Source organism: Anopheles cruzii, chromosome 3, assembly GCF_943734635.1.
Source record: "Anopheles cruzii chromosome 3, idAnoCruzAS_RS32_06, whole genome shotgun sequence".
NCBI classification, from domain to species: domain Eukaryota; kingdom Metazoa; phylum Arthropoda; class Insecta; order Diptera; family Culicidae; genus Anopheles; species Anopheles cruzii.
The window spans coordinates 4,980,500-5,006,370 of NC_069145.1; the positions used below are offsets into that span (position 1 = coordinate 4,980,500).

The 25,871-nt window shown below is 51.6% G+C and overlaps 1 protein-coding gene across 1 annotated transcript; it reads right to left on the reverse strand.

Annotated features, from left to right (window-relative positions):
* Positions 1-1,309: 1,309 nt before the first annotated feature.
* On the reverse strand, positions 1,310-24,814 carry LOC128275153 (protein obstructor-E-like). The gene is made up of 6 exons (XM_053013558.1): positions 24,768-24,814; positions 6,156-6,178; positions 4,944-5,168; positions 3,524-3,712; positions 1,693-1,913; positions 1,310-1,502 (listed from the first exon to the last, which is right to left on the reverse strand). The coding sequence occupies exons 1-6, from the start codon at positions 24,812-24,814 to the stop codon at positions 1,407-1,409; spliced, it is 801 nt and encodes a 266-aa protein (XP_052869518.1). The 3' UTR covers positions 1,310-1,406.
* Between the last annotated feature and the right edge of the window lie 1,057 nt (positions 24,815-25,871).

Below are 25,871 nucleotides of genomic sequence, written 5' to 3' on the forward strand. Positions count from 1 at the left end.
ACATGTGTTGGAATCCAAAAAAAGTCTTCCGCCGCAGGGCAATCCTTTTCTGCGACAAGCGCTCTATCGTGTTCCGCAAATGCCGGAGCCCTACGCGAACGCAAGAAGAGCACCGATTGCCGGTGGCGCGTTTAGTCGCTCGAGTGCTGTGAGTTGAGGGCAATCGGTTTTTTGCCTTTCTTTATCATCATGGCCCCACTTTATGACACCATCCACAACCTGGTGGCTAAGCATCACTGGACCGTGCGCTGACGTTGGCGCTAAACAGAAGCGACAGCGGTAAACAATCCGTGGAAACACTGCACTGCACAAAGACACGGACACGGCAATGCAGCAGCCACCGCCAGCGTCTTGAGAATTGTGTGGTCGCCGACACGGAAAAAAACAATGGCGAACCATGACACATTCCGTTTGTCACCCAGGCGCCTTAAGACTGTCATATTGGAGAGGATATTAAATCGCTCTTGACTTGGGCCACTGGGCCTGGGGCCGGGTTGCAACTTCCGGTGCAATTATAGCCCGCGGCGGAAGCGGAAATAAGGCACCAGCTGCTGCAGGCGCCAGCTTTGATTGCTATCTTCGGGCATCGTTTTTTGTTTTCGGTCCATTCAACATTTCTCAACAAGCTGAAGCTGACACATTTTGTCGTTTCTTATCAGGAACTAATGCTTTAATCATGATTCTGACAAAGGAAGGGCAAAGAATTCTACAAGGCGCATTCGGTTTAAATGTTTACTCTTTATTTGTCTTATGATGTCTTCTTTCGTCTTAGCATACGTACGCAATCTTAAATAATTACAGTTCGGTGTAAAGTGTAACTGATCGTACGGAAGGCGTGTATGAGAAACTGAGAAAATGTCGGATAAAATTTAGCGAAAGTCACCGAAGGGCGGCGAATCGGAACCAGAAACACTCACTCAACGTGTCCGCTCGACGAGGCCGCAAAATTGTTTGATAAATTAAAAACGGTCTCCTTCGGACTGCGGGCGTTCGTTAGTTACACGCACTAAACAGTTACAGCAAACACAGTTTTTCCGGTTTCCGATTTGCTTCGGCGGTGTTTTTTCTCTCTCTCTCGCGCGCGCCCGGAAAAGTTCTCGGAAAATGGGACGACCGGTGTTTGTTTTGCTGTCGCATTCCGCCGAAGCATTCGTGGGCGTTGGCGGCCTGTTTGTGGCAGAGTTTTCACTTGTCGAAATGGCGAAAGCTCCGCGAACGTGTCGGCAGTTGAGAACGGGACAGGAACGGAAGCGGAAGTGTGGCGTGTGCAGCAAGGACGGTGCTGTGGGTGCACTGGTCGAGAAAGTTCCGGCCGCGTGTTGTTGGACAACTCTCGAGCCGGCCGCTGACGTCCGGGCGGCGGCACATGTGTGGCGGCGGGAATGGGAGAGTGCGGAGGTTCGGGTTTAGTTCTTGTTCCGTCCGCCAGAGTGTAGCTTTCCGCCCTGCTGTCCACCGGACCCGGCGCCGCTCAACGAGTGGTGGATGGCGTTGGGATTGCCCTGAAATGGAAAGAAACGATGGATGAAACGATGAGAAAGAAACGGCCGAAAGACTTCGAGGAGGAGAAGGAAAACGTGGCGCAGAGCGGAAGTTCGCTTCCCATTTGCTGCACTAATTCCAAATCAACAATGTCAACCACACACCGAGAAGCGATACATTTTTACGGCACCTCGCGTAGCGTAGACGTACCTTGCCCTGCACCGACTGCTCCTGATCGTACTCAGACGGGGCGGGCGTGGTAGGGATGTCACAGTCGTCGGTCGGTGGCACCACACAGCGCAGACTGCGCCGGTCGAAGACCAGCATGGCCGGACAGCGCTGGAGCCGCGGGTAGCCTCCCTGGCACTGCCAGTAGCGGTTGCACGATTTGCCCAACGGCACGTTACCGTTCGCATCGTCATTGCAGAGTGCTGTCAGAAAAAAGAGGGAAGAAGAATGAGGGGGATTGAAAATGGAGGCTTAGAAGACACTGTCGTAGTAGCCAGTGGATTGTCATTTGCAATGTGGAACACACTTAGATGGGTTGGTTGGAATGAATCCTTCTACAACGCAAATCACTTTTCGTAGCTTTCTGACTGACAGCACTGACAGCTGGCTAACGCAAACGATTCTTTAGCCAATGTTATCCAAGTAACGCATGACGCGATCCAGTGTGTGGGCCATTAAGTAACGTTAGTGCTGCACCTTTAATAATTCCACATATACAGTAGACAGCAAAAAGATGTTTGGCTACTCAACATTTGAACATTATGTGTGAAAAAAGCGTATATCTTCTTTTTGAATAATTATTTTTGAGTCGCTGAATGTTAATTGGGGGTTCTAAGGGCAAAATTATTACGATCAAACCCGGCCATTTGGGGCCATAGGTGAGTTTGAGCACCGCGAAAACAAGTTGGATTTCAGTTGGAAGCTTGAAATTTTCGGTTCTCTAATCAATGTCCTTCGTTTTGCTTGATAATAAAGAAAGTAAAGTAGATGTGGTTGTTTATGAGTAATAAAAACATTTTCATTTTTAAAATGCAAAATTAAGGCTGAGAAACGCATGGTGAAGAATTCACAACACATTTTGCTGTTTGTCAGCTTGTAAGATAGCAAAAATCTTGAAACATTGTAAACTAACCAATGAAGAACGTCAAATGGTCTTTAATATGAACGTGACGCAGCAATCGGTAAAATAATCATAGGTTATGAAAATGAAGGTCACGTTCATCATATTAAAGCTCCTCGTGGGCGCTAGAAATCAACACCAACGAGTTCAAAACGTAGAGTGAATATTTCCTCCAAAAATCCTTTTCAATCCGTCTAAACTATTTGACAAAACCTAAAATCACAGGGCAAAGAGCACAATGCTATGCCCTTTTATTGCAGCTTATTCATTGCTCCGATATTACACAATCATTATTTTCAAATTTCAAAAAATTTCTTTAATTACGAACGTGTTTTGTTATTTGGCTGTTAATCTTATTAATTTTCAACCCACTCGGGGACGAGGGCCAAAATATGGACAGCCATCGCCAGGCAATAATGTTGGTGGTTCGGAAGCGTTTGGTTACATCCGTTAATCACCTAATCCCGCAAAAAATGTAGGAGAACTCTACGTAATCTAGCTGTTGCTCGAATCCATAAACAACCCGCTAAGCATAATGGCAAACCTATCCTAAAGCAGCTAACAAGTATCGCGCAAACAAATCCTATTAATACTTAGTGCTCTCGGATGCTGTGCTGGACATTTTCCTTCTTCCGCTTCGAATCACAAAAAAAAAGTGTTCCATTTGTTCCCCTCTAACAACGAACGAGAGCACAGCAACAAATTAATGATAAACGAGTTCCTTCCTCCTAACGGTCACAATCGGAAACAGGAAACACCTAACCTCGCTTCCGGCTGCTGCCAATCGAGAGCGTGTTGCGGGTTTTTATTTGTTACTTAATTGAATTATTCTCAGCCCCGCGCGCGTGTGTGTGTGTTTGGGTCCCTTAACCGGGTAAGCGCTTAACCGATTTTTCCCCCGGACCGACTTACGGTGCTTCTGGCATCCGTCAACGTTTTCCGGCCAATCGCAGCTGTGCGCGTTCTCGTTGTACAGCAGTCCGCCGATGCAGAGCTGCTCGGTGGCGGTCCCATTCCAGCAGGTCCAGTACCGAGTGCAGGACGTCTCGTGCCCGAAGATGCCGTACAGCCAGTCGCAGTGCTCGGTCGAGATCGGACCGTCTAGCGGGGTGGGAAAGGAAAACAAGAAATTAGAATTAAGCAAACGCTGGCACGCTGCGAAGGACTGCCGGCCCCATTTCCGGTTGCCGACCACCGAAACCCGGAAACGGTTGAACTTTCCTCCGGCCATTAGAGCTTTTTCCGGTTTGCGAAACCAAAAACCCAGTCCCACTCATTTCAACTCGAGTCCGGCCCGCTGGGAGCGCACCCCCGGGGAGGGTGTCCTGCGTCAAGAAGGACTTCAAGGATGAACAAACTTCAGCAGCGGCGATACTGCAACACAATTGCACAATGAACCGGTTTCAAACCCGCTTGCAGCCGCGAGTCCACGAGGCGAACCTCGGGACTCCATTCACTCCTGCACATGGCGCCCATTAAAGCTCATTGTTATGGCCCCGCGAAAGAGTTTGTTGATGAGCGAGACAGGCAGAGGCAGAAGCATGCGATCGTGAACGAGGACGACGGGAGCATCAAACCAACCCGACCCGACTCGATTGAGTTTGCCGACTAAACCGTGGCCGTTATGGCCCGCCGAAGCCCGTGAAACTTCGCCCGGGAAACCCGGACGGGTGGGATGCAGTTCGCTAATTTGACAAGAATCGTCCACGGGCTACGGGTCAGTCGCAGGGCGATCTACCCCGTTGACCGTGCACCTCGGTCCGAGCCGGGTCCGCGGGTTGCAACCTGAGAAATGGGTTAATTTGCTGAAAATACACTCGAAAACTTTGTTGCATTTCGGTTCACCGGCGCTCACCCGATGGCACCCGAGGGCTGCTGATGCTGAAGGACCCCATAAATAAAGGTCGCGTTTGAACGGGTACTTCAAAAGAATCGTGGATCGTGCAAAGGAGCGTGGTTTCGGAGCGCACCAAATTGGGCAACAAGCACACAACAACGACCCCACGCTAGGGGGGTACAAATGTTGGGAAACTTTTGACAAATGGTAATTAATTAGTTTAAAACATGGCTAGTGTCCGTCGACGATAATAATGCGAAGCGATTAGCTGGAGGGACAAACGGAAAACGAGGCACTATCTTTGGAAGCTCTTAGCTCAATCTCATCGATCGTTTGTCGAAGAATAGCTAAATAAGTTGTCTTGCACTTTAACGGCACGTTTTCGGGCTCGCCAATAAAATATCTCCATAAATTAAAGGAAAACACCAGCTAAATTACGCCAGAAGGTATGCAACACATATACACCGACCCAACGCGGGCCACACGGGTACTCACTTGCCAGCTGCTTGCCCTCGCAGTAGTCCGATCGCCACGGATAATCGCAACCCTCGGTGACGCCACGGTGCTTTCCGGCAAACACCAGCCCGTTCGGGCAGTCGTATAGCTCCGGCTGGTTGTTGATGCACTCCCAGTAGCGATCGCAGTACGTCACGTCGCTGACCACCTTCGATTTGGTTTTGCACGGATCCTCCTGGTCCTGCCGCTGCCCGCTGACCAAACCTGGAAGTGCGTGTGAAAGAAAGCGATTCAATTAGACAGCAAACTAACTCTCATCTTCCCTGCTTCAAAACTTGGCCACTATGATAGCACGAGCAAGCCACAAAGTAGTTGTCGATTTGCATTTCCCGCGAAATACCCGAAGAAAAAATAAACAAAACGCACACCGCCATCGAGGTTCGAGTTTGCCATGCCCTCGTTGCCATGGGGACACTTTGCAAGTTTCAGCCACGGCACGGCTCAACTTCGACGTGGAGAAAATGTAAATGCAAATGAAGACACTGTTGCAATCCAGGGGTCCTGTGATTTTTGGGAGCGACACTGGTGGCTGGCGGTGTTTGGAGGATGCTAAACGACGTCCCAAAAGAAAGCACCTGAGTCGGGGATGGGGAGACGAAACACTTTGCCACGGTGATCCGACACCGGGCACCGGGCTGGCTTGCGCCGGCGGGCATAACTTTTAATTACATTCCGATGTAATTGAATACTGTTAGTGGTGCGCGGCCCGCGAGACAGGGGCCAGCGCTTCCGGTGAGCGTTTCCTTCCATCACGCTGAGCTAAAGTTGACAAATTGAGAATAAATTTAATGCCGTTCCGTCACCGGACGGAACTCACGGGTGGACATTAATGGTCGCGAATGTTGATTAAGGATTTTGAGCGTTACAGGGCCACAACTCGCGGCGCGGTGAGCTAAGATCTGTGTTGTGATAAATAAGTGGTAAACGACTGCGGTAACTAACAGAGCACAGAAAATGAAACAAAACGCTCAAAATGGCATCGGAGTATGCATACGAACTCCACCAAATTCGGCTCAGATCGCCATCCAACATGAATGACAAGATAGAAATAAATCGGGATGAAGCATAGACAGATCAAAACCCCTGATCATCAACACAGGGAACCATAAAGCCCAAAACAGGCAGTAAACTCAGTAAGGAACCTCAAGAGAGATAAGGGGCGCATTAGACGGATAAGTGATGCGTATGCACCAAGAGAAAGGGTCGATAATATACTAGAAATGGACAAGGACACGATAGTTTTAAGGAACGACGGAAACCCTCAGTTTCGGCTTGTTCGTGAGTTCGTAGAACCCACTAACTGAGTTCGGATGCTTCTCACGTTAAACGTTGGCGCTGTCTGAGGGTTGTGTACTATATTCGCATATTCGATTGTCCAACATCCTCAGTAGATGATGAAACTCAACCTCCAACGGCATCAATCTGGAAGCACCTCCGGGAGAGGTTAGCATTGGAGAGCTACCGAACGTTGAATTAACACCGAACCCGCCGACGGCTGGAAAATGAACCTCGAACCGACCGCCTTCAAAAACCCGGCCATCGAAAGTAGTCAGTTGCACGCGAACAAATCAAATCGAATCCGTTCGAACGGCTGCCAGAGCTGGAAGCGTGCTTAGCTGCCTTCGAAATGGACAGCCAGGATGGCTGACACGTCGACCGGCCCAGGGACCTCAATGGTCAATGCTCGACTCGGCACAATAAACAATTTGATTGAAAATTTAACCAAATCCTGTTGGCGGCGCTCGTCGCTGAATCACGATAATCACGAACGTGATCGAACGGAGAGCACCGGAGGTCACGTGAACCGACCGATGCCGTGCCGTGCCGTGACACGTGCATTCCCTGTCAGGTGCGCCAGTCGATATAATTGATTCCGAGCGAACGACCGACCGTCCGTGGGACTGCTCCATTCGAGCGCCCAACACGGACGCGCGCGCGCGCCCGCCAGCAAAAGGATTCTTTCACAATCACACTCGTAAGAGGCAGATAATTAATTCCTTAATACTTTAAGCGCTTTAACGGGCGGTTCGCACGCCATTTCCGAATGTCCTCCGTTTGCCACCGGGACACCAGACGGTTCCGGGCACTCCTTCCGACAGGTGGTCGATTCACCCGGGCCCCGGCCATGCCATATGCCCGGGATGGCCGGCCCGGTTGTCGAACGACTGGATAAAATTATACAAAATGGCAACGACCCAAACCGGACGTTGCACTGGCGAACCGGCACACGGCGATCACTTGATACGTATCGTCCTCGCGGGGGCTCCGCTTCCGTCGAGCGTCGAGTGGTTGGCTTGTAATCGAATTAAACATACCGGTGCCGGGTGCGAGAGTGCCTTGCGCGCCCTCGCTCGTTAATTACATTCATTTGAGACGCACATTTTTTGGTAGCGATTTTTGCGCCACGTCTTCTGCGCCCAACGAGCGCCCATTTCGCCGCCCGTGTGAAGTAATTAATTTCGTTATGATGGAAATGTGATTTGATTTGAGATTCCAGTTCCCGTTTTTGGGAACTCCGCGTAGCGCACGGTAAGGTGTTCCGGTTCCGGTGGCCTGGCGTGTCAGGCACGGAACAGAAACACGACACCCGAACCCGGGCCGTGCAGAGACTGATTTTATTCGCCACTCGCCACGCTCTCCCAGCATTCCCAGGTGGCGCATTAACGAACCGACAGGGCTGCTCCGGGCAGGACTCGGAGCGTGCTGTCTTCATAATCCCCCGGTTTTCGGTCCGGTCCTTTCTTTTTTCGGTGCCCCCCTCGCCCCCAGGCTTTCGTGTTGGATAATTAAATTCAATCAAAACCATTTAGACGCCGCCGCTGACGTGTGCCGTTTTGGAAGGGAACTCCCGGAATCCGGGTAACGGGTCCGGAAAAATCCGCCCGGAACGGGACACAAATTAAATCTGAGCTCCAGCGGTGGGGTGGGGCGAGATAAAATGGACTGTAAATTTTATCCCCCCCGGGAGCCCGAATGCCGGAATTTAATGGAATCTGCGAGTCCAGCCTGGAGAAACAAAGCCCGGACCTGACGCCGCCGTCGTCAGGTGCCGCCCCGAGGGGTGCCGTCTTGAGTGAAGGAACCGACCGACCGACCGCCCGCCCGACAACGAGTGCCGTGCGTGCGTGCGTGTGCCCATTGAGACCGATAATTAAATTCATAAATACCACTCTCACTCTCTCTCGAGCGCCTTCCGGGTCCATCCCGAAAACGGAGATGAATCTCTGGCCGAGGTTCCGGATAAGCCGGGCCGAAAAAGGACAAGCCGTCAGGTCGTCTCCCGGGGGGCCGGCCAGAGTTCGGAAAAGGAAAAAGTTATGGGCCACGCACCGGGGCAACCGATTCCGACCACCATTCGTCCACCGTCGGGCGTTATCTGCCGGCCTGTCATGCCGTAAATCCGAAGGGGCGAGTGACCCCCAGGCCACGGCTCGGAATGACGTTTGCGTGCGCATTCCGAATGGAGGCGCCTGGTTGGCCACGCGACCGGCGAGATGGAGGCGCCCGGTGGCGTATCGGATGTAAGATATCGGTAAAGTGTGCCGGGACCGCGGCCGGCCAACGTCCGTAAAAATTCACTGTCCGCCCCCGGGTGGCCACTTTATCTAATTTACCTTTTCCCCGGGATCGTTTGCTGAATGTTAATTACTGCGATTCCTCCTCGGCTGCCCTGACTGGCGTCTTGAGCGAAACGATTTAAATGAGATTCCTATCCGCCCCCCGACCGCCACCGTTGCGCATCGCCGATTACCCCGCGGGGTCACATTAACATTGACCCAACCCGACGCTCCGTTTTGTGTTGCTCGCGTGTGCGTGAAGAACTTCTGCCAAACCGGAACGGACACGGCGCGATAAGCGGCGGTTTTTGTTTTGCAGTCGAAAAAATGTCTTCAATTTCGCTGGGGACACAATAGGGATCGAAACTTTTAGCCTGTTACTCGATCGGCAACAATCGTTGCTGGCCGTTCCGACCGCACGGTGCCTGGCGTACAATAATTATAAATTATGATGAACCGAAATGGCCATCCTGGCGCCGTGCGCGATACAGGAACACAAGGCCATTGTATTGCACCGCAGGTGAGCAGACCAGGCCGGGCCGCCGGCCACTCGGCGGCAGACCACTCCAGGGACCACCGACGTGCTTAGGCGAGTGAAATTGAAATTAAAATAATTATACGAATTATAAGAGCCACTGCGCTGCGTCGGGCTGTCTTCGGGCCGGGGTGGCCAAGTTCTGAACTCGATTGCCCCAAAAATGGTCCCCGAGTGGTGATTGAGGCGAAATTGGCAAACCTTTGTGGGCCCGTGCTGTGTTCTGCTGTCAGCCTTCGGTACCGACGGGCCTTTCCTTCGAACCACGCCATCGGTGCTGGTGGCTCACGATTTCTGTAATTGTAATTACGAAAATTGCTGCCTCTTTGAGATGCTGTTCTAAAGTAAATACTTTGCCAAAGTGATGTGGCACGCTCTGGCGGTACATTAAAGGTCGCCAAACGTAGAGAGCCTCATATAGCGAGCCCCTGATGATAGAGTAAAAAATGTTGAAACTCGAACCGGGTGGACTTTGTTGGCAGAGATATTAAACCGGCTTTTAAGGAGACTAGAAACGTTTAGCAGCACTCCATCAGCCAGTGGGTAAATCACACAACGCACAACTCGCGTTGGTTTGCATACAACAAACAGGCAAAACCCGTTAACAAATTGGGACTACTTCGCTCCGGGATCCCTTCACCGTGCCGACCGGAAACGAGAATCGAGTTCTAGCGCACCGCGCACTTCATAGTCTTCATCACCAAAGTGGCATCTTTTTGTGTGGCCAAACCACCAGCGAACCGGAAGAAAGGAATACTTCCTGCCCACGACGGCAAGGTCTGATTAATTAACCCCTGCCACGATTCCCGTTCCACGCGAAGCGAACCACTTACTCATTACCATCTCCACCACCAGGCGGGCCGCAGTTTGGCCGGCAGAGAAATTGGATGCAACGCGCTGCATCGCACGCCGTCAGCTGCTGCGGAATTAACGGGACGCTCTCGTTGCAACAACGCTAATGAAAACGGCCTGGCCAGGACCAAGCTGAAGTGGTTGCAATCATGGGCGCAACGTTACGCAACGACAAACCCAGCGAAGACAAATACTTAGCCGACGATAAAATGCGAGTGAAAATAGGAAGCTTTAAGCCGTTCCGAAAGTAGCGACGCTTATCCAGGCTCCAGCTTCTCGGGTTATTTTTCCCTAAACAATATTACAGACAGGCTGCCTTCTGTAACGTTTTTGGACTAAGTAAACATACATCTTTGTGGAAATGATGATATGTTTTTCACCGGGCAGTCAATAGATGACAAGTCGCACAACACAAGGCTCGATCAACCGGGATCGTATTCTTAAATCTATTGCTTATCTCATAGCCAGGTAGCAACAGATAGATACTGCAGATACCAAAGGAACTGAAGGACATAGTTAGGAAGGAAGGACATAGTGAGTTTGAAATTGATCTAGTTACCAGAGAAACCAGTTACTAGGCAAAAAATAGACCATTAAGCTGCGAAAAACGCTAATCATTTCAGTTCAGTTCAAAAATAATTCGTAAAAATATATTAATTCGTTGCAGACTTTGAACAGAATTACAATTTGTAAGAAGTGTTCTAAATATTAAGAATTGAAAGTAAAAAAAAACTATAACAATACTCGCTACTACTTTCGGACTGACCCAATCGCTTAGCCGCCGGACGATGCGGCACCCCATTTTATGTCCAACCGCCAGAGATGACTTACACAGGAAACAAAGCGAAAAAAATTGCAAATGAAAATAAATGAAAGCATCTACTACGCCGCGGCGGTCGCGATTCCGTGCGCGACTCGCCCGTCGCGTGGCCGACCGCAATGTCCTTCGCGTGGACTCCACGGCTGCAAACTGCACCACGCCAAAGTAAACGGAAACCCGCGCCGTACGAAACCCACAAAATGGCATCACGGAATGGGCGCCAACGTCCGATGCAACTCGCATTGCATACCGTGCAGGCGCTCACCAAACGGACGCTCTGCTCTGCTGCAGGGAAAATTGAATCTCCCCGCGTCTCGCGTCCAGGACGCTCGGGGGTCCCGCTAACGACCCGAAGGCGGTACTGGGCAACAACACGCGGGGGGGGGCTCTCCGCCTCGTGGATAAGTTTAATCGCACAACTCGAAAGTAGAAAAAACAACAACACAGAATGTCGGTCAATCAAAGTCGGCAACCGTGGCCGGCGGCGTCGGTGGCCATTAATTCAACATTGAAGTTTCGCCGGCAAAGTCGAACGCTGTGGGGTGGTGGTCTTCCTTCCGGGAAGATCGACTTCTGCTGCCCCTCCACTGTGGCTCCGGAATGGCCTACATGCCACACAAACACCGGCTACGGCATGCCAGCCACCGAACTACGCATAACTTTCAAAGATTAAGCGCTTTGATGAGTGTGTCCGAAGCACTACGCCGAACTACCCGCAGGAAACCCTCCAACAGCAACAACGACGGGCGGTTCGATTTCTTCTGCCTTCTGCTGGGACAAGGGAAAAAAACGGAACGGACGAAAGGAAGGCAAAAAGTTTTCTTTTAATTAATTCTGCAATAAATAAGTTTTCACTCACTCACCCTCACAGAAGCCGAAGCCCTTCCCGAAGCAGAGCGCGTGAGCGACCGAGAGGATCCGTTCACTTCGAAGCAGCTAATAAAAGCTGTAATTAATTACACAAAAGGCGAAACTGACCAACCCTGCCCCCTGCGGGTGGCATCACTTAATGGACCGGGGCCCGGTTCGCCTTGATCCGAAGGCCATCAGATTCCCGGCTACCTCGGTGCGGTCACCAGTGTCACCGGTAGTCAGCATGTCACTGACCACCCATTCCCAGCCTTCCTCCCGAGCGCCCGCCCTCGCCGCAGCTGGCTAACTAGCAAAATCTTGAGGTTAACTTATTAAATCTTATTCCGTGAACTTTCTTATCCACACGATCAGCCCTCAGGAGGTCAGCATCGGAGTGCCAGCCACCTTTGATGTGGTTTCGGACAGGCTCCCTCTACCTCCCTTCAGGTCGGGGTCCTCAGCAACCCCCGGTTCTATTCTCGTTGGAGTGCGTTGCGTGCGTTCCGAAGTTTTCTTGAGATGCTTGATAAAGCTGCCAGTTGCGGCGGTTCCTGCGGCGCAGGTGGAGAGGGGTCGGTCTTTGTGTAACCGGCACACTACATCACTACACTGTGCCGGCACGCCGTTGTGCAATGAGATAGTGGCCAAACCACAAAACTCCGGACAAAGTTTTCTGCTTTGGCGCAGCATTATCATTACCTTCGGAAAGGTACTACTCCTTTGGCTCCTTGGCCGATGGATACGACCCATCCGGAGGCGTTTGTATAAAAATGCAATTTAATTAGCAATCAGCCAAACCCTTCTCCTGCTGCTGCAATCACCCACCCAAGCTGCAGAATGTCCTCCTGGCGTCCTGGCATCGACTATTTACTTCTAATAAAGTAACACAAGCCGACAAGCCTCGACAAATCCCAGCCCGGACTACCAGAGCTGACCCTTCGGCCTTCGGCAGGTCGGCCCTGTTTGCCATGCGAATGCGGGCAGATTAAACGAAAACAGACCCACGGCCCACACCGGCCTCACATCCGGCACGCCGGTAGACGACGTAAACTTTCAGCTCGCTCCTTGCCGGTGGGCCTACTCCGGTGGACATTCCACGGCCTCAGCTATTTCTCGAGCGCATCCTACCTTGGTCGCCGAAGTCGCGAAGTGAAAATTGTCAACAACCACAAAAAACAACCAACCCCCCAGCCCAGTTTCTGGGCCACATCTGACCACACATTCGTCCGTCGTCGCCGGCGTCGCTCGTGGCCGTGGTTCATAAATCAGCTAAGCCGAAAACCCGACCCGAAAATCCCTTCCGTGGACAGTGTGTGTGTCAGGCTGCTGACTGGACCGGACTGGACCGCACCGGACCGGACCGGCCCGCACGGCATCCTTTGGCACGGGGGTGTGGGCAGGCCGCGGCCATCGCCAGAATAACACAAATATTTTCCATAGACAGGCAAAGTTTCTTGGCAAATATTTGTACATTATCCAAGATTTTCGCCACGGCACACCGCAACTTTGCCCGGGTCCCCCGGGGGCCGGGTATGTGCAGCATTCTGCGGACCCCGCGTGATCCCCCGGCGCTAGACATTGACATCGTAAGGCAGAAGATTTTATTAGACCATCCCAAAGGCCCGCTGCTGAGGTGGGCTGCCGGGACTCCGGGGACCCGGGCAAGGAGGCCTTTCTAAACAGTGCCCCAGGAGCGCGTTGTCCGCGTCGTCCTAACCTAACATTCGGTCGGCCCCGTCAACTGTCAGGCCCACGTGGACCCAATAAAGGGGTCGCACATGTGGGTGGGTCGGCCAGCACCGGCCGACGTCACCTACTCCACGGATGGGACGTAATAATTTCGGTGAAACTTAATCAAACGCCAACAGGGAGCCCATCCAAGCCAAGGCTGCCACGTGAAACACGCAGTTTGTACACCGAAAACGATAAGTTGCCATGTTTACCGCTGGAAAGCAGACTGGGGCCCGGCAGCAGAGGACGTGACGCTGCTGTAGATGTTGGCCGGGACGGGACGCCCGGCGTACCCAGACACAGACGTTTGTACCCAGACACACGCACACAAACACTTTTTACCTTTCTTTCCTTCCCATCGCAGCAAGCTTAGTTAAATTCTTCGTCAAGCCAAGCCATGTTTGCTTCGTTGTGTTAATATATCTGAGAGGTGTTCCACAGACCGGTACCGGTAACCTGTCATAACTTCTCGACGCCTGCTTGTTCGCCTTAACTCTTCGAACGGCAATAACCGTCACCGTCACCTCACGGAGCCGTCTGACAGGTCAAACAAATTTTCGATAATCGCGACCGTGTTCGTTGGGACCGCAGGAAATCGCTGCACCTTCAGACGGGCCAAGAAATCTTGCCCAGTCGTCGTGACCCAGATAAGTACCTAGGGCGCATCAAGTGTTGCGTAGTGTTCGGTTTCGGTGGCTTCAGTTATGATTTTCCTGAACGATGAAGCCATCGGCGTGTGTTTTTTTGGGTTCGACCAGATTCGAACCAGGCAAAACAGTTGATTAAAGAACTTCTGGCTATCAGTGCTAATGGGCGCAGCGTGTGGACAAGGATTAGCAGGATTATCAGGTTGGCTCAGGTTGGCGTACATTGGCGACTAACTTGGGTTCTGGTGAAGCTGGTGAGTAACTTCGTTAAAACTCGACTCATCGTGGTCTCATCTTCGGAGATCACATTTAAGGTTGAGTGTGATGCGATCATTTAGTGGGTTGCCAGCAAGATAGTTCTTTCTAAGCGCGATAATTACGCCGTAGTTTCGTCAACTTACTTTCTTCCACTCCAGAAGTTGTGGCTCAGAATTTAATGTTGCCGTGAATTCCCTTTAGCGCACAGCAACAATCAACGGTATAATCCGCGGTGGTAAAACAAACGTTGAATTTCAAACTTTGATTAGTTGCTACACCCATTTCCGGCAGTGTCAACCGAATGGTCCCAAACATCCTCGTCCCCGGGGGCTTTGTAATCTTGAGCCCCCTGAATCCCGGGTGAACGCGTACCCGGAATGCTCGGGCAAACACGGCCGAGTAAAAATAAGCAAAAATCTCATTTGACCACCGACCAACTTTGTTAATTAAAATCTACCGAATCCGGCGAGTGGACTGATTTTCGGTGTGATTCGGGTGACTCCCAAACGACGCTTTCGCGTTCGCCGTAGATTGAAATAAGTTGCTGTTGGTCTCGGACAACAGGACGCCAGCCCGATCCTTGTTAGCCCGGTCTGCTGTTTCTGGACTCCCGAGAATGACAATAATTGTTACGATATTTTGCAAATGTCGCGCACAACGCAGTGGCCCCCGTTTTTTATGGCTCACCAATTCATCATCACCGAGAGCCGCAAATGATTATAAAACTTTCGCCTAATGGCGAACCCCCGTCGTCGGTGACATATTGGCCGAAGAAAACGGTGGCCAAAAACGAAGCGATTCCGGGGCGTCGTTTCTGTCGGACTCCGAAAAGCTTGCGTCACTTGCGCCGGCACCAGAAAGTGCTCTTTAATTAGCCAAACTGACGGCTTGAAGTATCGATAAAACGGGAAAATCACAATAAGCCTTAAAGAAGTGCTCGCGAGTCAGCCGAGCGAACGAACGCGGCCCGAAGTTGACCTTTCGAGCTTTTAATGAGGCTCTCGGGCACCAGAAGACTCCCGGTTCACGGTTCCCGGTTCGGTTTTGCCATCTTGTGCCCCCCCAACCACGGAGTCGTGCTGTTGTTTTCGCGTCTCGCCACCACCCTCAAAACATTGCTGCTGCTGGGGAGGGACTCTGTTTTTGCTCTTTTAACTTTTTAAGCAGATTTAAGCATCACGAACACTCTCTCTTGCACGCCGGCGCCCTGGCCAGCCAGCTAGCTAGCTTTTAATTTCCGCACCACGAAAAGATCAATGGCCCTTCACCGGGCCGGACCGGGCCAGGCAGCTCCGGCTTAATCTTGCTGTGTGTGCAACGGGAGCAAACTCCATCATCATTTCCATTACCGGTTCCGGTGAAATTTGGTGGCCACTCAAACGATCGGCCCGTCACTATCAGCGATTCCAGCGACCGGCGCACCGGCACCAAAGTCCTGCGAAGCTGCCCAACCCGACGGCTGCTGCTTCTGGAAGGGCCCGTCAGCTGATAAACCGCCGGAGCGCCGGGCAATTGAAGTTCGGTTCAACACCACCAAACAATGACTAATTATCATATCTCCGAGCCAGTGGGCCAGGTCCATTCCGACACGGACACGGCCACGGTATCCATTAGGCGGCGGCGGCGGCGGCCCACCGACCTAGAACCCGACTCGTGTTCCGGAAGGAAACGAATTTAAATTAGATTTGCCTTCTCGCCCGAGGGCCACCTCCTGCGCGCCAGTGAGACAGTGAGTGAGGTTGGAGTTACACCGTGCCACCCGGGGGTGACCACCCAGTGGGGGGTGCCCACGGGGATCTATTTATGTTAATAAGACAAACTTCAATAAATTTCAATAACTTTCACAATTATGAAATGTATCCAGTGGCCGAGAAGTTTCGCTTCCCCGTTTGGGCTGGGCCACCTCCAAATCCCCGGGTTCGCGGCGAGGCGTGAAACTACCGGAAGTGGAACGGGTTGAACCGGAAGGGCGCACACACACATACGCTCCGAAGGAAGGTAGAAGCTGGTGAGTTGTGGGTTTTAGATGTATGACCAGCAAGACCTCCGGAGGAAGTCCAGCATTTACAGTGGAATGGCGTGGGCTGAAAGGGCTCGGTCTTCCCAAAAACCGAGCTCACCACAAAACCTGCTGCTGCCTGTGGCTCCGAGGCCGATTGGCTTGGCGACCGTCGCCGGTGTTGGCCGTCGCCGGTCCACCTTCCGTGCGTAGCGTCCGCCCTCGGCATCGTTAAGCCGATTTCGTGGTTGCGGTTCCTGCGTGCGGTATCAATTTAAATTAAGACACGACATTTAAATTATCCACGCACCTCCCCGCGGTCGCCGCGCCGCGCCGCCGAAGGACACGGTCTCCAGGAGCAGGCTTTAACCGCAGCCGGGCAACCGACTACGCTGATGGCATTATCTTCCGGGAGGCCGGACACCGTCGAGCAGCCGGCAGCTTCGGCTTTTCTTAGGCCTATGCTGGGCCGGGTCGATGGTCGGCCTGCAAATCCGCACGAACCAGCTCCGCCGGCTTCAAAGTTTAGGGATTAAACGGACAACGGCGCTTCGTGTCACGGACCGTTCCGTGTGCTCGGCCTTTGGCAGGGCTCCCTCTTTCGGTTGAGCGTTGATTGGCCAGCAGCAACACTTTGTCCTCCTGAGCAAATGCAAATTTGATCGAAGGATCGTTGCCTTTGTGCTGCTTTAACGCCTGAAGGTAGACAATCGCAATGCAGCCTTCGGATTCTCGATCGCATCCAAGCGGTTTAAAGCGGAAGGGATATTGTAGCAGCCACGATCAGTTTCTGGTCCTCAAAACGAACGGGCTGAAGGGTTCGCATTTCAACACATTACGTTCCAAGGAAATATTGGTCAAGTTGTTGATTTTTTCAGGAGTTTTTAACTGGGCCATTACTCTTATCTAGTAATTTAAAAAAAATGTAATTTCCGAGAAATATTCACTCGAAAGGAGCGCACAATGTCCACATAAATTGGCACTGCCATAAAAATGTCCAACAAAACAGGAGAAGGCACCCACAGACACTGGAACGGATCGTCTACAATCGGTCTCCTCATTTTAAAATGGAGGTCAATGTTTGGGCTATCGTTCCGGCACCAAACGATGCCACATCTCCCTCAGAGATAATTAATTAAACTATTTCAAAGTGTAGTTTAATGGTACACCACTCGTTAAAGTGCGTCGTAAAGAAGCAAAACCACCATCGCGCGTGAAAGCCAAACCGCGCCAAGGATACTCGGGGACGTCAAACCAAGCCACAAGACTTCGTTTAAAAATCAGTGCTCCAAACAGTGGGGCCTCCATCGGGGGCCTCGAAAGAAAGGTACTTGGTACTTGCGGCACTCTGGCGTTTTTATTATCGCGTTCGCGGCGTTAATATACCGACTCGAATCAAGGATCAAGCCTGCAGAGTTTTGCTTTCGCCTCTTCGCTCCGCAAGTCCTCGATTACGGAGTAGGATGACCGTACCGTCTCCGCGCTCCACTTCTTCTTTATTGTAATTCCACCGTCTCTCGAGTACGATGGCCATAGCATGTGTTTTTTTGTTTCGCTCTTCTGTTTGGTCGCGTTTCGGATGCTCCGAGAGCCACCCCATCGCAGCATAAGCATCGCCATCGAAAGCTGCGTCGGGAACGATCGACCGTAAGGAGCCGCCAGCGAGCGGAATGAACCGTTTTGAATGAACGCTAATGAAAATGGTACTCGGTAAATAAAAACGGCCATAGTCTTGAATAAACAAAAAGCCACAAACCAACCGCCAGCGCCCGATTTGTTTCAGCACTTCTTACGCACTGTTTGCCCCCCGCGGGTTGTGGCGCACTGAGTATCCTGAGTAGGCAACGCAGAAAAAAAACAAGGACCGACCCGGGTGGAAGTTAATCCGCGGCCAATCCGGTCCGTGTCCAATATAAGTTCGGGATGAGGCACTCCAACATCAGGGAACCGTTAAACAACGCCCCAAAACGCGCACAGGATCAAACGATTCGCCACTCTGCTCCGAGGGGCCCATTTCAGTTTTGCGTTGGCCAAATAAAACCACCACAATTGCAACCCCCACCCCTCCCCAGCCCAGCCCAGCAGAATGATAGCGATGTCGAGGAAGACCGACAACAATCGTCAGGAAGAGGCGCGCAGCACCGAGCGCAGTGGGTATGTTTAATAAGCAAAGAAAAGATTAAGACAGTGCGAGATAATCGCATTTCCGGAGAATTATGGCCTCCCGGGCCAGCCGGGGCGCGCTCGGCTTGTTTGTGCTTCGTCGTTCCGCGAAAAGCACGGCTGGCAGAGCATCCGGGCTGGGCTGGGCTGGCTGTTAACTGACTCGCTGACTGACGCCGGAGTAAACCGGAACGAGCGACTGATTGCTCGCTTTGGTTTGCATAAAAAGAGTCCGGAAAGCGCAAAGTACAAATGGACTGCTCAAGCACGGTGCTTCACGGTGCAGCGCGTTCGCTTTGTGTGTACTGTTCGTCCCCGCGGGTGACGCGCATTAACTCCGCCTGCCCGCCACAGCGTGTAATCTGTGTTGCCTACCTTGCAGGCGCTGCGGCACCTGGCTGCCGAGACTGCCTTCTGAGCGATGGAATAGTAGAAAAAAGGCCAAGTACGCCTTCGCTCGGTACGCTCGTTATTAAATCTAGAAATTAGTTTTGATTTAAACTTCACCAAACGATGAGGGCTCCGCTTAAAGTGGCTCAGGAGATGCTCGAACCGCGGGACGCCCGCAGGTAATTGAGATGACTTTAAAGGTCCTCCACCACCAGGAGGAGGACGGGGCTTTGTTCCTGCCTTGCTGCGACAGCTTTTGCCGCTTGACGTGTTTCGCGAATGACACGCCAACGCGCGACCCCTCGCCGACGGCACCGTCGCCGCCCGGGGCCAGGGATCAAAGTGAAAATGCGTAAAACATCGCCCACCGCCCAGGCACCGTGGAAGTTAAAGAGAGAGAGAGAGTGAGAGCGAGACCTGGAAAACTCCTTTGAAGACTCCTTTGGAGCGCGCCTGAAGGCGCCGGAACAGCGCGCCTTCGTGACAGCTGCTGCTGCTGCTGGCTCGTGGTTACACATCATCGCGAAACCTGCCCCACTTTATGATGTTCACTTCACGCGGGGATAGACTCCGGGACCTTTTTTTTTCGGGGCGAGTCCTTTACTGGGAGATTACTATCGTGCGCGCACCGTTTATGTGCGCATCATCAGATGCTTGGCGGAAAACTCGCCCCATACGTGGCGGTTCACCCCGTTCTCGGCGAAATTGGATTTTGCTGGGGCCGACGCAAGTGTCCCTGACGGAGACGAAAACTCCACTCCAGATCCCACGTAGACACCACGACGATGCCTCCCATTTTCTTCTCGCCCGTCCTTCTCCGGGCGGATCAAATCCTGTGGCCGGCAAACCTACGGCGAACAATAACGACCACAACAAAGTGAGCGCCAGCAATTTGGGCGAAAATCAATTTTCAACCACTTTTCCAGGTGCCGGCGGATCGCGGAAAACGCGAACTCGAGGCGGGGCTTCCCAAATTGTGGGAACAAATTACTTAAACTTTACGTAAACATGTTTACGTCGGCGCCAGAGCCACCTGGCAGAGGTGTATGCGAGGCGTCGCGTATGTGTGCTATTTACCACTTGTTCGATGGTATTTATTTAATGTCTTATGTTTGGCGCAATCTTCCCAACCCATAATCGAAACTAATGAAAATGGGGCCCGCCACCGTGCGTGAAATTGGATCTTGGCGAGCGCAATGGCACGCCCGATATTGCGCCCACTTACTTACTGCTCAAGCCGCTTTTGGAAACGAGCACCGCGTCTAATCGTTGAATCCATAGCAGATTCCATTACATTCTAATTAATCTATTTGATTTGCGGTGATTTTATGATCGAAATTTATAAATATGAAACTCGTAACGGAAGCTGACAGCGCGCAGCGCAAAAGTGCCTCGGAATGAAAGGAAAGTATTCATGTTTGACACTAATAGATCCCGCCATATATTGTGTCGCTGTATGGCACGTAGCGCCGTCCTGATGAAACAAAATGTCGTCCAAGTTTTCAGCTTTAATGTCACCGAAGAACCAACCGAGGTGGAAAGGAGCTTAAATTAAATGAGCTTTTCAAATTTCGTACAATCTGAGTTGAAGACTTACAGCCTTGGAAATAAATTTTTCATATTTTCCAATGTTCTGCAAACGTCCCATTTAGTTAATGTCAAAGGTTTCACTAAATGTTTACAATTTCCTGAATGGAGTTTGACGTTTTAAAAGTCAATTATTCAGTAGTTTAAAATCCAAACACTTGATGGATCACCTACCCATATTAGCAGATTACTGTGATTCTAAGCATTTGTTAGAAAATCCTACGGGTCTACGGAGACTGTCCAAGATATTGCATTCACGGCCCAAAAACGGTATTTATAAACTGTTGGAATTTGATCACGTACTCTAATTTTGATATTATTGGCAACCGCAGGAAGTGGCAAATCATTGGATGCTAGTTTAGGGACAAGCGTTGCCGTCTTGAAACACTTCTTCTGACTTTGTGTGTGTCACTTCATCTAGCAACCGGTGTGGCATGGGGTAACCATGGCATTGTAGCTTCATGATGATGCGGTTGCGGATGGTTGCGGTTCAAATTTAGGGCAAATAATTAAAATGGTAATTCGAGGGGCATGTGACAGAATGCTGAACTTTAGCCGGCTCCTTATCTCAAAACAAAACCGCACGGTCTGCCCTTTAACCGGTCCGAAGTAAAATAGTACATTTTGAGTAAGTAATCCTAATCAAGATGAATGCGTCTATAGTTCCTTTAAGCCACCTCCGACAGCGCTGAACTCCGAAGCCAAGAGTTGCCAAGAGTGACCACCTCAAACAGTGCTAATTTCGCGACCACGACCGAGCCCCAGGAAATGGAACTCGCATGCGGTGCATCGTTCGTGTCAAAGCAAGCGCAAAGACTGCAGACTCGAACCCCTTCCAGGACCCACACCAGGACGTATCCCGCAAGACTGGCCCCCTTTTTCTCGGTGGGAGTTTCAAAACTTGCCCTACTTCGTCCGCGTGGCCAAGCGGTACTTCGCCGGCAGGAACCGTGTAATCGTGATCATCGCCTTCATTTATCTTCCCGCTGGCCGCTCGAGTACCGCCGGAGAAGTAACCTTTGGCAGTAACATAATTACTGATAATAATACTTGGACCCACGGCGTGGGGTCCGACCACACTCCGGTCGTCTCCCCCGGGACACAGAAGTCACGCCAGAAGTTGTCCAGAAACTTTCCAACCATCCGCCAGTGGGCCAACACTCTCGGCGGACACTTTTGCCAGCATCCGCCCTGGCCAGGCTGACCTGCCGGTGGAATGGGACCACGACGCACCACGATGAGGTCCCCCTGGTAATGGACGTAAGTAAGGTGACCAGTTTTGCGCCTGCAGTTGTGCCCCATTAACCGAGTCGTCGTCGTCGCTGCGGCGCTTTAAAACCTCTGTCCTCGAACACAGATCCGACACAGACAGCGGACGGGGTCCAACAAATGGTGTCACGAGTCCCATATATTTTGCTATTTTCGTGCTCAATTCTCACCTCATTCAACCGGGGGTTTCTTGGGAAAACTTCAACCGGCCTGGCACCGAGCGGGCGCAAAGAAACTCCATCAACAAAGCCGGCTCCACCAGCGGCTATGAATGTGGACGCGCCCGACCCATCATGTGCTTGGCGAGGCTTTCAAACACCCAGCCGCGGGGGAAGGACACTTTGCCACCTCGAGCCAACGGCGCGCATCCTGTCTGCCTGCCTGTCGGAGCACGTACAATAAAAATATGGCATCCTTGTGTTGTTCGGGGCGACTGAAAATATGCATTTTTCGTTCGTTTCGTTCCCCACCAAGCGGGCGATGCATCCTTTCATCGCGCAACGCATTCAGCCGCAATCCGCAAAGTGCACTCCCGCCGACGACGACGACGACGACGACTCGGCAGCGCAGTCACGTAGGACCGTCGGTTCCCAAAACTGCATTTAGCTTCAGCTAAATGGCACGACCCGGTACCGCGCTGTCTCGCGGGGCCACGTCCTAGAGCCGGGCCATCCGTTTAGAGAGTCAACCAAAGAGGCGACACCAAAAAAATGGGGAAAATGGCGGGTTGCAGCACAACAAACGGCAAAAAAAAAATGTGCCCGTCTGCCAGTCGACAACAACAACAATACTGGCAACGGACAATGATGATAAAAACCAAAGTTTCATTCCCATTCCGGCGAGACTCCGGGCACCGGCAGGTTAGCACCGGGTGTGTTTCGGGATGGCTCCAAAACCACCGATGTAACCCATCCTTCCAAATCCACCGCCAACGAGCCCGCTTTCCAATGGACCAATTAAACCATTCCTGGCGAATGTAACCTGGCAGACAATTCCAGAAGAATTTGTCAGAAGTTTAATGTTTGTAATGTGTTTGCCAATTAAAGACTATTCGAGGGACATTTTAATCTAAACTCTGGGCGTTAAGTGACTTCAGACTTCGCGACAGTCCCCTAAGGGCAGCCTCGGATTTGACAGCGCAACTATTGGAAAAGTTTGGCAACGAGTTGCCACTGATGATGTCTGGGACACGACGATCAGAAGTGATGACTTTTACTTTACGCCCTTTCGCTAGGAAGTGTGAACGGGAATCGCTGTGCAAAAAACCGCGTCCAGAACTCCGGCGAAACTTCGATCCGTGATTTTTCAGCAAAACTTTCGTTCATTTATCGCGCACAGGACGCGGATTACGGTGAGGCCACCGTGTTAACTTTCGTCGTTAACTGAGAGAAGTAGCCGAAACGAATTGCATCGAATTCGGGTAGGTCAATTTGCATGTTGCCGCGCAGGAGAGACCGCGACGCGGCAAACTTTATCGTCACTTTCAATTATTCAAACGCTGGAAGTTGTTCATTATGATTTTTGCCGAACGCGCCATCGCGTGAAGGCTCGGCGGGAAATGCGGTTCGCGGTCCTCACGCGTTCCGACACGCGTTTCCGGGAGCCGGACCAAACGGCGAACTAGTTACAAAAGATAAAGACCAGCGCCGCACGGGGCCCGGTTTTGAGGGAAAAGTTTTATTTACGCCACCGTCGACGTCGACGAAGGGGATAAATTTGTTCATTTTTCAAACCCCAACGGCCGGTCCCGAGGCGCACTCGAAAGTCAACCAGCAACTTGTGCCGGGCCCAGCATTCGGCGAGATGAATGGCGGGCCCTTCCATCTGGATGGGTCGAATTGCATTTCCGAAAGTTAAATCCTGTTCCAGAGTTTGCGCAGGGCGCGCGCGGCTTTCTTTCCACTGCCACTGTACACTACACTACTGGGCCATAGCCGCGGCAGCTCCCCAGGATCGAAGGACGACGGCTTCGCGGAAATGAACTATTTATAACCAACACGCGTCCAACCCCGGCGTGGGGCGCAAAAATTTCCATATTTGTAAAATAAATATCTAATTTTCTTTCCCGCCGGAAGGGGGGGGGGCGTCCCTGGCCCGCGCCCGGTAGATGCAAATGCAATGCACCAGGGTCCGGGGGACGCAAAAAAGTCCGTACCCGAAACAAATCGTTTCTCGCCGACAGAGAGAGAGAGAATGCGAATTTGTTTAAACGGTTTTTGCGCACGGCCCGAGTTCCATCATTTCCAGCTTAGGTTAGGTGTGTCCCCCGTGCACACACACACACACACTCAGAGAGAGCTAGCTAGTCCTTGTTGGTGCTCGAAAAACTAATTCGTTTACTGTTGTGCTCCGCTTTTTTCGGGCACAACACAATTTCGCAAACATTAACGACCGGCGAGCTCGGTGGCCATTGTGCACTGCACTCACACACATACACACCGAGCTGGTATGTTAATTCTGGACTGCAAAACTCCATCATGTTGCATCTATGCACTCCCCGGTGCATTTGGGCCCAGAGACTGCATAAATTTTGGGCGATATAGAGTGGGTCGTCGTCGTCGTTTAAAACTTTACTGGAGTCTCACGGTTTCGCGATACGCGATACGCAAGATATTGAATATTGTTTTGAGAACAACATTTTTCACCGTAAAAACAGGTGGACCAGCGCCACGTGCGCGCCACCGTCACGGAAGCACCAAACGGACTGCAGCTCCGAGTTTGGAAATATTTGCAATTTTATAGATGGGCAAACACTTTGCATACCAAGTGGCGGCCGGTGGCGGGCGGCTAGGTGAAGATGAAGTCGATACCGGGGACGATGTGCCGCACACGGACGTGCCGGTGTTTGCTTTTCGTACAATCTGCTCCTGTGCTGGCTGCCACGCCGGAAACATTCGGCAAAACATATGAATCGTGAACAGGATGGTCGTATCGGTTGGAAGGTCGGAAAATGAATTACAATGCCGATCGGAGCCGTCGGAGTGCAGCTCTCTTCGCTGGAACGCTGGTGGCCATCGATCCATCGAATCATCGGGTTTAACAGACCATCAATTAGACAGCGTAATGTTCGAAAATTGTGTGGAAAACCATGGCCTTACCCGGGCGATAAAACCTGTTTATCGCCTAATTTCACTATCGTTTACACTTTCACCAGTCGTAACCGATTGCCGGTGACCGCAATGTTCACCATCGGGCGAAGCGATTGAATTTTAAACGATATCCCCCCAAAAAGGATTCACGAAACCCGGCGCGGGAGTGGCGCGGTTCGGGAAGCACCGCAAGCTACCGGCTTTGCTGGCGCCGCCGTTGAATTCATAATCCTTTCCCTTAAGGTATGTTGATTTAATGAAAATTTAATTAGACCCTTAGGTGACCACCGACACCTTTCGCCGGCGTTTGATGGGGCTGATGCTTCGGGTTAGTTTAAAGTCTTTCAACCGGTTAACCGGAACCGGTTGAAACGGATTTCGGTGCATATTTCGCACCGATTGTCAGCGAGTTCTGTTTGGGATCACGAGCTCGTATGAAATGTGGCCTCCGCCCAAAAGGGGAATGTGTTTGAAAAACTGTAGATTTCCACTAAATTTACTTCAAACGACGCGAGGATGTTACGCTCTCGAAAAATTATGCTCTTCCACTCCGGTATTTGATAATGAGCCTCAAGACCTCAAGCAGAACGTACCGGTTCGGTTTCCCGCGGTGACTACTTTATTGCCACGGCGACCGCGACAAGCGGATCCTGTACCACATGTGCCACTCCCGGGAGTTGGGTGTACTTTAAAGCCCCGCATGAAACAATTTAAAGAATGCCTGCCGCACGTGGGAAGCGATTTTAAAGCCGCTTTGGCGGGCCATTTTAGGGCTCTCGACTGTCGGCTCGATTGTTTGTAAAAGTCCACCAATTAAAGTCCCTGGCGCCATTATGTCAAACCGGCGGACGTCGAGATTGCTTTCCCACCGCAATTCGGGGACTGTGGGCCCCAAAACTAAGTGCCCCATTCAACTGGCACTGGTTCCATTAATTGCACCGTGACCGTAATGAAAACCATTGCGAGCACCACTTGAAAGGTGTGCGCTCCCATTCTTTTTCCCCGAGTGCTCCGCCTAAATGGAGCGCCAGACCAGGTTAAATATCAGTAAATATAATAAAACCAATTATTGGCTATCCACTTCGGGTGGGCGACTGAATCGCTGGCGCTAGTGCATCTGGCGGTGCACGTGATAAAAGGTTCCGAGCCGGGCCGCGT